This window comes from Epinephelus moara, chromosome 14 (genome assembly GCF_006386435.1).
Source record: "Epinephelus moara isolate mb chromosome 14, YSFRI_EMoa_1.0, whole genome shotgun sequence".
Taxonomy (NCBI): Eukaryota; Metazoa; Chordata; class Actinopteri; order Perciformes; family Serranidae; genus Epinephelus; species Epinephelus moara.
Genome location: NC_065519.1, coordinates 11839519 through 11852019, shown reverse-complemented (window position 1 = coordinate 11852019; position 12501 = coordinate 11839519). Strand labels below are relative to the sequence as shown.

The window sequence follows — 12501 nt, the reverse complement described above, 5'->3', positions numbered from 1 at the left end:
TACCTGAGGGAGAGTGTGTGAGGAGCATGCAAGTTTAATGTTGCTGGTTTCTGCAGTAGAACAAAGCCCACAGTGTTGGGTTTCATCTCTTTTTCTATATGGAGCAAGTGGAGCATGAGCAGACGGAGGGAAAGGTAAGAAAACACTTTGTGCCCAACTGGATCAGATTTGTCAGTAAAGCGCGCAGGTATCACGCCAGGTCACCCAGCAGGCTGTGAAATGACTTGTTGATCCCGGGGAAGGCGCGTGTATGTGTGTGAGGCAGGGGGAGAGAGGCAGAGAAACCTTGAGAGAAACCTTTTCATGTCAGACCTCACACTGAAAGGGCCCTGCAGCTGCACCCCATGCCAAAGCCGCAGAGAGCGAAGAAAGAAAAGAGAGCAGAGGCAGAAAAACAAGAAGAGATAGACATTTAAAGCATCAGTGGTGTCTGACAAACAAGGAATTATCAGAAAAAGAGAATGCGGGGACCCCAGGAGCCACACACCGCTGCCCAAATTTCTGCCGGACATAAAGATTGACTGAATGTTCTGCTCTAACGATGGCAAATTAGATCAGGGGAAGGAGAAGTTGAGTGCAGAATGAATGAAGGAAGGACTGAGTGCTGTCCCTTGCATGAAGCCAAATTAGCATGCACAGTAGATCTCTTTTATGGCGTTGGCGCTGTCCGTGGTGCTGAAAAGATGTGGTTACACAACGGATAATGTTCTACTTGGACGGCGGGGAAGGAAGTGGGAATAAATCTCAGAGGAAAATTGAGATTTCAGCAAGCTATTAGCTTTGTGTTGGCCAACCTGGCAGGGACATTGTGGTCAGAGCTGCAGAGGTGCTTAAAAGTGTCCTATTACGGCACAAAACAAATGGACACCATTTATTACACCATCCACTTTTTGGGGAAAATCAATCTTTCTGAACCTTACAGCAGTTTAATACTGCTTATGCTTTAAATGTGTGTGTTTTAGAAAGTATTCTGCCCAGGGCACAGGAAGGATTTTGAGATTTAAGTGAGTTTATCCTCCACTAAAAATGCATAAATACAAGAGTCCAACAGGAGCGAGCTAATTTCTGAATTGGGTTGTCTATCTTATGATAAGATTCATAAAATAATTACTGGGAAACATCGTTGGCTGCTTGTAGTTTCAATTCTGAATGAAAACACTCAGAGCAAATTCTCTCTGGGACCCGAAGAAGCGGAAGGAAATGTTACCCGACGAATTTTCATTAAAATTCAACAAGAGGCAGGCTCCGTGAGAGGTTAGATTATTGGCCGGCAGAGGCATGGACACACACACTCTCCGAGACACACACACACACACACGCACACACACACTTCACAGCTGGTGTGCCTTCCTCCAGCAGAGACTGACAGAAGCGGGGCGACCGCTCTAAGCTGTGAGCGCTCATCTCTCCTCTCCTCCACCAGCGCGTCTTTTACTGTTGACACAAAAACTTTGAAGAGGTGAGAGCCGAGACGTCAAAACGCCGACAAATCACCGTCGACAGCGCGCATCAACAAAGAGAAAAGGGGGGTGAAAAGAAAAGAAAACCATCAAGTCCGAGGAAAGCGGTGGAGCCGGGAGAAAGAGGGAGCTATGCCATCTCCCGCCGAGCAGAGCCCAGTCCTCCTGTGTTGTGTGTCGGAGCTGCAGCATGGTGTCTCTCTCTGGACTCTGGACCTACTGCCTCGCCCCCGGGAGACCCCATCTCCTCTTCCTCTCCGCCCGACCGCTCCTGCTGCTGCTCTTACTAACCGTCCTCACCTCCCCGGAGCCGTGCTTCCCGCACCCGCAGCCTTGCCACATCCTCGCCCGGATCGGACACACCGTGCGCCTCGGCGCGCTCTTGCCGACCCGCCAGCCGGCACGGATACAAAACGCGCTCAACCGCGCCCTGGCTAGCCTCCGGCACCAGAGCGGTGGGGCTGACTCCTCCACCACAGCCTCCCAAACACCTCCCCTGCTGCCCTACAACCTGAGCCTGGAGATGGTGGCTCGATCGCCCGCGGGAGGGGACCCGGAGTCGTTGTCCCGTAGCGCCTGCCAGGACCTGGTGGTCAGGGGGGTGTCCGCCGTGCTCGCCTTCCCCCGCTCCAGGGAGGAGCTGATCCAGGTGGAGTTCCTCTCGTCTTTCCTGGAGATCCCCTTCATCTCCATCCTGGAGGACACAGAGCCTCTTGTGACAAAGGTATGGGTGGATAATGTGTGTGTGCACCTGTAGAAAAAGCTTATGTCGCTTGATATCATTGTTTTATGCGTTCTGCAGCTTGCTCTTCAATAACCAGCAACCTGTGGCCAAACATATTTTCATTTGGACCTTTATCAGAGAGTTGACACTCACAGATTGCCCCTGGCAGGGATTTTGGTGTCTGAGCTCGTGCAAAACTCATCTCACCAGCCAGATTTTTAACTCTGGCTAAAGGCAAAGCAGCACTATAAGGAAAGGTAATTGTACCAGGGATAATAGGAGCAATTATTCTTAAGAAAGCTCAACGTAATACAATTAGGAACGGTAATAGTAAGCAAATATAATATGGATAATTGGAAAAGTCAATTTAAGGAGCGTTTAGTGTCTCCGGCTCTTAAGTTGCCCGACTAAATGTCTTCCCCCAGCAAAGTCTGATGCTCAGATTGATCTCCGCTGAGCTTTTGCTGGTGCACCTGCAGGCCCTTCACATGCATGTTTAATATCTGGTAGCTCTGCCTCAGTATTGGACTGAACCCTCCAGCCCTCCAGCAGCAGAGCTTTAAAGTGCTTTTTTTTCCTCCTCCTCTCTTTAAGCTCTCTTCTTGTGTGTGTGTGTGTGTGTGTGTTAACAGACTGTGAGAGTAAATGTGTGTGTGCATGTATGATTGAAGACGGCTGTGTTTTGGCACCTTTCAGAGCGAATCATTCAAACAGTTGAGATACTGATAGATGGGCTGCTGTGGAGAGGTGTGGCGCCTGCTGTTGTGCTATTTGAGCGTGTGGTCACATATGTATGTTTACGTGTTGCGAAATGTGCGTGTGCAAATTTGCAGGTAGGCAATGCGTGTGTGTATGTGTGAGTGTGTGTCATGTTAGTATTCCCAGCAGCAGTCGAGCTGCTTGCCAGTCAGTCAATCCAGCTCCAGTCATATCCGCCTCTATCCAACTGAGAAGCCAACTGCATCCCTCTGTCACACACACACACACACACACACAGGCACAAAAAGAGGACTTAAACTTTCACACAGGTTCAACTGACACACACACACACGCAGGCTGAACTAAGAGGCGGCATTAGGGAGACAGAGAGGAGCAAGCGAGGGAGGAGTGGAGGGGGAAAGATCTATAGTTTAAGTCTGAAATCTTTGTCCTGTCGCGTCTCTTTGTCAACAATGGATTGCTTATTCGATTTCAATAAAGCTTGCATGAATGAGAAGTCACACCACTTGACGAATGTGTCGGCAGTGCAAGGAGATAAGCAGGGGAGAGAAGAGGGAGAGACGAGGGGAGAAAGAGAGGGAAGGGGGTGGGCCGGGAAGGAGGAGAGGGCTCTTTTTTTGAGCTGTGGGAGGCCTTTCAGTTCTCCAGAACTGTGCCAAGCACTCAGTGGGCAAAAGAGAGACAACCATCACTCTCAGTCTCTCTGTGTCTCTCTGCTTCAGTATTTTTAGCAATAATTCCAAGCAGCGTTTTCACATAAATGGTTGCCTGTTATTTCCTTTTATTATAGCTTTGCTGTTGATGCTACAGAAAAGTGCTTCGGCCTTATATTAAATTCATGATTCCCCCCCCCCCCTCAGTGTCGGGCGATGTTGGTTCATAGGAGGTGACGTGTTCTAGGTGTCTGGCAGCAGCAACATCTGTTTGTTTGTAAGCCGTAGAGGAAAAACAGGGCAGCTGCAATGAGGAGTAGCAGGCAAATGAAAGACCGGGGACGGAAACTGGAAATTAAAAACGGTTAAAGATGTCACAGTATTGAGTACAGTGACCAAGGAGGAATGAAGTGCAGAGGAATCAGTCATGTAGAGCCAGAAATATAATATTTTAAGATGAATAAATAAACAGTAGGTGCGGGAGGTAGAGCAGGTTTCCCAACTGATCCCCGGCTCCTCCTGTCCACATGTTAAAGCATCCTCACACAAGATACTGAACCCCAAATTGCTCCTGATGATTGCAAGGTAGCCTGCTGCCATCAGTGTGTGAGTGTGTGTGAATGGGTGAGTGAAAGGCAACAACTGTGAGTCCATTTACCAGGGATACAGCACTCGCAAAGACTTGCTCAGGGCTGGATATCGGTGCTCGATACCTTTAAGGTTTCCACCAAAATAACCCGCTAAGTAGTATCGAAAGGTCTCCAGTTAAACGATACCTGCATCTGATCCTTTTTGTACCCAGATCCAGAAAGAAATTAATTTGTATGGTTTTGCTCGCAGCCAATCACCACCAACGTTCTTCCATTAAATGGGCAAATTTCTGGCCTACCTCTGCACCCCTGTGTGTCAGCTTCAGTTACCAGCTGCGCCCCTTCAAGTGGTTGCTTTTTAATATACCCTGGGTTTTATCAGATCTGGGGAAAACTGCATTCTCCTACTCTGCACCTTGGACATGGAACAATCTTGAAAAAGAAAAGAAAATTTAAGGGCATCATAAAGAATGTGGTGACAGAGACGTGCTTGTTTTTCTTGAGAGGCCACTGTGTTTGAATAGTCGTCGTTTTATTGTGGATATTTGTATTATATGTTGCATTTGTTGCATTTTAAATATGTTTTGATTGGCTGCTACCTCGGCCAGGTCTCTCTTGTAAAAGAGATTTCCAATCTCAATGGGACTTCCTGGTTAAACAACAGTTAAATAAATAGATAAATAAAAACGCAGTGTGTGATTGGCCCACTACCGCAGCAGCTGCAGCCTAGTCTGGGGCCGTTTAGTGACTGTTTTGGTAAGGAACCGGAACCAGGGCGAGAGAGACAGGATCCAGAATTCAATGGATGCGTCTTTCCGTCAAAATAAAAGCACCAAGCTAATAAAAATGCGGTGAAACCTTTTAATTTAAAGAATATAATTTACAAGAAAAGCCCCAAGCCATTGAGTTAATCGATTTTCTTACACCCCTCATCATCCCAAATCGATGGTGCACCAGAATTTAAAGTTTTACTTTGGTGAACACTTTAACTTTGGTGAATTTGGTGAATTCCGGATCCGCTCTCTAGACCGGAACCAGAATCCAGACAAAATTCAGAGTGAATGGAAACCAGGCTCTTTACCTTACGTGAAGAGCCTGGTGACGCGAGGCTAGCTACAACCATACAGTCTGTAGTGTGGTGAAGTCAGGTGCAGTGTATGTGACGGAGTTAGTACAATTATTTGAAAAAAATTATGCTGTCAAAATGTGTGAAATTTATTTGGATGGGTAGGAGTGACAGTGGCATTTTACGCAGCTGAATACTTGCATTTGCATGATGGGTATCAAATGAAGTACTTTGCTTGTAAAGGTATTCCTTTAAGGAACGGGGTAGGTTTCATTTTAGGGCGGCACATGAAATGGAGATTTGGGGTCCTCTACCAGAAAATTTTGAGCATCAAACTAATTTTTGAAATGTTTTATACACCAGTTTGAGCATTTCCTGCATCAATTTATGGTGTAAATGTCTAATTTTGTCGAAGAAAAAGTCCTCTGCTACTTAATGTTTTTATATTGGAGGGCAAATGAACATGTTCACCTGTGTTCACACTGAAATCTGTGCCTATGACTTCAAGGCCACTGGTGCTACTGGTATCATAATATTTTTAACAACACCCAGCTCTACTTTTTCATAGTATTAAATATTAAGAATGCGCCTGTTCTGTTGCTGTAACAGTGTTTGTTGTTGCTTGGGTAAACAGTGTAGTGTTGAAACAGTTGCCTGATTGATTAATCGATAGAAAATAAATCAAAGAGAAAATGTCAATTGTATTTTATCAAGCAAAAATGGAAAACTTTGTCTGATTCCATCGTCTCATATTTAAGAAATTACAGCTTTTCTCCGTTTTATATCATTGATGTTCTTCTTTTTTCAAGCAATTTAGAGGCATCTTCTTGTGAGGAATGTTTTTCACTTGTTTCTGACATTTTAGTCCATCAACAACTCAATCAATCAAAAACTCAAATTATCACCCATTTGCTTTGTCGGAGGCGACAGAAATTGTTGGTTGCAGCCCTTAAACTGTGAGATTTTTAGCACATGGCCAGTCTTTTCTTTTTAATATCCAAACTGACTTTATTCTTTTGTAGAGTTCTCAGTTACGAAACAGAAATTGTACCCATACACTCAGAACACTTCCCTGGGTGCTCTCAGAGTCATCTAGAACATCTTTCACAATTCACTGTCTATAGAGCAGCTCCTGACTTTATACTCTATTTCATCACAGATTTGAGTTTAGAAATAAATAAATAAATAAATGTATGGATGTTTAAAATGGGCGTAGTTCCCTTGAAGCAAAATGGCAAACTTTGTCTGTTTCCATCTTCTCATATTTAAGGATTTGTAGTTTTTCTCCAATTATATCATCAATATTCTTTTGATTTTTAAGCAATTTGAAAGCGTCTTCTTGTGATGATTTTACTCAGTTAACAATTTAGTCAATCAAAAAATAAAAATCCAATTATCTCCCAACTGCTTTGTTGAAAGTGACAAAAATCATTAGTTGCAGCATTTAAAGCTGGAGTTTGTAACTTTATAAAAAATAACTGCTGAAACTGTCTTTATATTCACACAGAGCTGAATGAGACAGATAACCTGTGAAAAAAAAAATCATATTCCTCTGCTTACTCTACTGCCTTGTAGCACCTTCAACAGAGTTAATGCATGTGAAGGAAAACAACCAATCAGAGGCGAGGAGTCTCTAATACAGCTATCAATCATGTCAATCACTGCTTGTGAACAGTGGTCAAACTGTCAAACTAGGCAGCGCTGATCAAATATAAATCAAGATTCAGTTACTGCAACTGTGTCTCACTCCAGAATCCTCAAAAGCTGGTGCTTGGGCAGGGACTTGCAGCGTCAGACACAGACGAAAAAAGCTGTCCTTTAAAGGGATAGTGCACCAAAAAATGAAAATTCAGCCATTATCTACTCACCCATATGCCGAGGAAGGCTCAGGTGAAGTTTTAGAGTCCTCACATCACTTGTGGAGATCCGAGGGGGGAGTGGGTAGCAGCACAACTCCACCTAATGCAGGCTGATGGAGCCCCAGATTCAAACGTCCAAAAACACATAATGGAAACCACAAAATATCTCCATACTGCTCATCCGTAGTGATCCAAATGTCCTGAAGCCCCGACATAAAAAGTTGTTTGGAAAAACGTCATTTGAACGTCATTTGTAGCCTGTAGCTCTAACTGCTTCTCTGTGCACCGCGCTCATGTGTGCGTGCTTGCGCACAAGACCAGCGAAAGCACGTGAACACACATGAAGGCGGTGCCCATGTCTCACGGCCTCGCGCAAGCACACACACGTCAGCGCAGTGTACAGAGAGGCAGTTAGAGCTACAGGCTACAATGAGGCTAAAAACAGAGTTCAAATGACGTTTTCCCAAACAACTTTTTATGTCGGGGCTTCAGGACACTTGGATCACTACGGACGAGCAGTATGGAGATATTTTGTGGTTTCAGTTATGTGTTTTTGGACGTTTGAATCTGGGGCGCCGTCAGCCTCCATTAGGTGGAGTTGTGCTGCTACCCACTTCACCTGAGCCTCCCTCGGCATGAGGGTGAGTAGAGAATGGCTGAATTTTCATTTTTGGGGGCACTATCCCTTTAAAGTCGGCATGATGCGCAGTTGGTCCCCGGGTGGCGTCAAGAAGAAATGCGGTGGGACAAGAATGAAAGTTAGGGTGGCGAAAGTCCAAGTGGGGCAAGCGGGAGGGGTTGTGGATCAGTCCAACAAACACCAACTTTCACCCGAAAGAGTGGTGTTTGGTTCTCCTAAGATTATAAAGCCAAACCCAGTTCTTTTTTCCTAAACATAACTAGGTGCGTTAGTCGTTGAAGGAAAAGAAACATCAATTGGACTGACATAGTGCGTTTATTTTGAAAGAGACTGTATGTAACAGGCAGAACTTGACATGGCGTCCCAGAACGTCAACAACCAACACACCCAGGGTACCTTTCATGTTGTATGCGGACATGGAAAGTCCATGACCAAACAATAGGTGATGAGGTTGGAGTGAGAATGTGTTGGTTACTGAATTGCTTCTCACCTCAAATGAAGAGTGAGAAACAAAATGAGAAACATATTTTAGTGTACTGTTTAGCTGTAAAATGAGAAAGTGTGATCCAACCAGTGGACGGTGCTTCGGTAGACTGTATCCAACATGGTGGCTGGGTTGCAATCTTTCTCATTTGACAGCTAAACAGTACACTAAAATATGTTTCTGAGAACATTTGAGGTGAGAAATAGGCAAAGCAGTAACAGAATATTGATCTGTATTTGATCAGCACTGCAGTTTATGAACAGTGATGGACATGACTGACAGCTGCATTACACACTCCTCAGCTCAGATTGGCTGTTTTGGTGTGCTGCGGTCGATTCTAGCGAATGCCATTACAAGCAGTAAGAAGGAGGAGGAGGAGGGACATGATTGTTTTCACAGACTATCTGTCTCATGTACTTCTGACAGTTTCAGCAAAACTAACACAATGTTATTTCCATCAAAGTTACCAGCTGTAGCTTTAACCAGTCTGTTTTTGGCCGGTGAAGGATTGTTATGCATCCTCATTCTCTAATACTCCAGGGTGCTCCTCTATAGACGAGGAGCAGTGTGAGAAACAGAAGAAAGGGAGGCTGGTAGGAGGTGGGACGGCTCCTTAAACACACACAGAGAGGGCAGTGACGAGTGGATTGGGTCAACAGGGAGGCAAATTGTTACCCTGTATAAACAGGAGGAACAGTACACTGGTTTCTCTTCTGATAGCAAAATACACAAACAGAAGATATAATTCTAATTAAAAATGCTATTTACATTCGAGCATCAGTGGGGGAGGAGTACTCCTGAGAGGAGGAAGGAGGGCTGGAGAAATGCAGAGACAAAACAAACGCCTCTGCCAAAAAAATTGCCGGATCCGTCACAGATTGATCCAAATAGAGGAGGGTTCTTCTTCTATATAATTTTTTTTTTTTTTGTTTGTGTCTGGAAGGAGACTCTTCTCCCTGGAGTTTTTTTTTTGAAACTGTGGATATTTTTCTGCAGGGTGTTGGGAATTGAGCCCATGTTTTTCTGGTGAACAGATCCGTCCTCTGGACATCAGAGAGAGAGGTAGATAGACACAGAGAGACACTTGCACATGCAGCGGGAGACGCTTTTATGCTTCCCTCCGGCTGTCAAGTAAATTTCCAAACAAATTTTAAAATACCACAAAAAATAAAAAGGTGACTTGTTGAGCGTGTTTCCATCGCGAGCTACATAGACTTCCTCAAGGTCAAAGAACATTAGAGGAAACACTCATTGAAGAATTAATTAGCCTTTGCCTCTGTACTGTTGCTTTTCTTTACTGTCAGCTAATTTTTGCTGTATTTCACTTTCTATCTGAGCACAATAACAAAGAAATAAGCTTGGCACTGCCGCGATGGGGGCGTCGTTCAGCGTGTGTGACATTTCTTGAAGGTTGTGATGGTATGTTTCCCAGACTACCTTTCTGTCACCCAAAGATACTGCTGAAGGGCTGTCATCATTCTGTGAGTGAGTTCCTTTTAATTATAACAAGTTTGCTATTGTCAAAATACTCCTGTGTTGCAATAGTGGGGAAATTTCAGCAGCTGTGGAGGCAGGAAAGGACACAGACGGAGAGACAGAGGGACAGGGGAAGCAGACGGAGACAGAGGTCGGTTGTCCGTCTGTGTTCGCCCCTCTCTGCTTAGTCAGACAGAGCTGTGGGACTCGGTGATGCATCTCAGCAAGGAAGTGCTTATTCCTCCCAACCTACTTAAGCTAATTAGAACCAGTGTGTGACCCCTAACTGTAAATCTCTGCCGTTCATCTGTGGCAGGGAGGATGGGAGGAGAAAAGAAAGAGGGACAGAGGAAAAGGGGGGGAGGCAAAAAAGGAAATGGGCTTCTAATTCCCATCAGGGCCATTATGGGCATTTGGGCAGGTGATTTGTTCATCAGCAGCGTCTCATAGAACCAGAGTAAGAAATGAAATCGAGGATATTTGATGTTTAAGTTAAGAAATTCAGAAATAACCTTAATTAACCCAAAAAATGAGTGATCTGGGTTTTAGAATTGGTATTCCACTGGTATGTCAGGCAGTGTTGGTAATAGTAGCGCAGTCATTATGGAATAAAGTAATTTGTTTGCCCATTTGCCAACAGATTTAATTGAAAAAGAACATCTATGCAATCTCAGTCCATTTCTAACGCGGCCGGCCTTATTAAAGCGCCGTCTTACCAAACAATTCTAGGTTCGCTGATAATATCACAGAAATTATTTTGTGGATCATGATTTCTATTCCGGAAATGTATTAGCAGGGGGAGCTGAAGGAAATGGTTTTGCTGATTCCTGAATGTGATTATGTGCGAGGGGTGGTATGGTGTGAATTCATTATTTGTCATTCTTCTCAGTGGAAGCTGTGTTCCTGCAGCTCGGTTACTGTCACTTCACTCCCAGCTACACCTTTTGGCTGCATATTCATCCATAAAGCACAATGTACAGGACTGTATTTCACAGAGTCTGATTCTCAATGCCATTCATATTTTTCTTCCTCTTTGTTGTACAGTTGGCTCCATTATTTCCACATTAAATGTTGTATTATCATATTTGCCACAAAAGAGAGGAGCATTTTATTCATATTTCACAGAGTCTACCCTCTACCCAGTGGTGCTCCTAAGGGAGGGCCAGGGGGGCCATTAGGAGGTTAGGGTTTTATACTTCTGCGTCGACACAGAGCCTATGCCATATCCTGACATGTACCTCCACAGAAATGAAACTACACGTCGTGGAGATGCAGACCCCCTGTCTGTTTTTGTAAGCTGAAACCATTTCCCTCAGTGGAAACAAAGCTTTTATTTACTGTAATTTCACAGATAAATTGTGAAGACAATAAAGCCTCCACAAAAATAGCATTTTAAGTCTTGTGTGTGATTTATCCTGGCTTCATATGAGCAGAGGAAATCTCTGCTATTTGCTAGGTGAATTTATACAATGTAAAATGCCATAGGCTTGTGCTAATAACGTTAGCATGTTGTATTTGTTTGGAAAACGTGTTTAGTATAAGACAGTTGTTTTGTCAGTGAACCTTGTGAGTTGTAATGAAGCTGAATTTTGTAACGTTACCTTTGTTAAATGTTGCTGTTGTCCCTGGCTTCATATGGGTAGAGGAAAAGTCTGCTAGCTGCTAGGCTAATTTATACAATGTAAAATGCCATAGGCTTGTGCTAAAAACATTAACATGTTGTATTTGTGGGGGAAATGTGTCCAGATAAAGACAAGTGTTTGTCTGTGAATGCTGCGAGTTATAGTGAAGCTGATTTGTGTACTTGTGTTTGAAATTGTCTCTATGACGCCATGTTTAATGTGTGTTTAATGTGTGTTTAATGTGTGCACCTGATAGAAACGCCACTGCCAAATAATGTTTTGGAGGTGTAACTTCAGAGTGACACAGACACACCACCGCACACGTATAAATCCTCACAATGGCATGGGCCACATGTGTAGGCTACGGCGTAGGCTCTGCATAGAACTGGTGCACAAGTATAAATCCCGCTTCGGGCAAAAAAGCCAAGGTTACTGTTTTTAGGAGGCTGTTTTTCAATGCACTATTTAAGCTGGACAACCTTAAGCTGCTTTCACACCACCACACGGTAACTGTCTTGACAGCCGCCTACCTGCAAGAGCGATCCCCCAAAAAGCAAAGCGTTTTTAAATGTGGCTCCATTCACTGTGGTCAATGGCTGCGGTGACAGGCAGGTGCTTCATTGAACATTGGCAGAAGTGCAAGTGAGCTTCTAGCTGCGTACTATAAAAAGACAACGGACATCACTGAAAATACCAAGGATCTATTCTACATATTCAAACAATTTACCAGTCGTTAAGTTTGGTTGAAATTAGGGCTGCCCCCTGATAGTCTACAAAAGGTCAGGCGGAAATTCATTGGTCGCTTAGTTGCAGAAAAAAAAGGAGAAAAAAAAAAACTCAATTAGGAGCTGCGCCTTGTCAAAATAATTAAAAACCTGTATGACTGGACCATGTGGGAATTTAATTTGAAAGGACAGACACAGGAAGTGTCCACGCTCAGCAGTCAGACAGGAGTCAGGTTAATTTCGAGGGCTGGTACCTGCAGTTATTCCACAGGCTAGTTAATAACATGTCGGGCAGGAAATCCAAAGTGTGGGATCATTTTGAGAAGGTGAAGGACGAACCCAAGGTGATATGTAAACTCACTGAGGTTTGTACGGTTTTGTATTTCTTTGTAATGTAGCACAATGTTAACAATGTTACTGATACTATTCTTTCTCACACCTTCAACTCAAACCATTGTGTTGCCCCGCCCAAAATATATCAT

At 44.0% G+C, this 12501-nt stretch overlaps 1 protein-coding gene across 1 annotated transcript in view; it reads left to right on the top strand.

Annotated features, from left to right (window-relative positions):
• The first annotated feature begins 1391 nt into the window (after positions 1 to 1391).
• The window catches only part of LOC126400413 (glutamate receptor ionotropic, NMDA 3B-like), a 135142-nt gene continuing 124032 nt past the window's right edge, over positions 1392 to 12501 (top strand). The window contains exon 1 of the mRNA XM_050061074.1: positions 1392 to 2184. Within this exon, the coding sequence (XP_049917031.1) occupies positions 1651 to 2184 (534 nt within the window). The 5' untranslated portion in view covers positions 1392 to 1650. The remainder of the gene's footprint in view (positions 2185 to 12501) is intronic.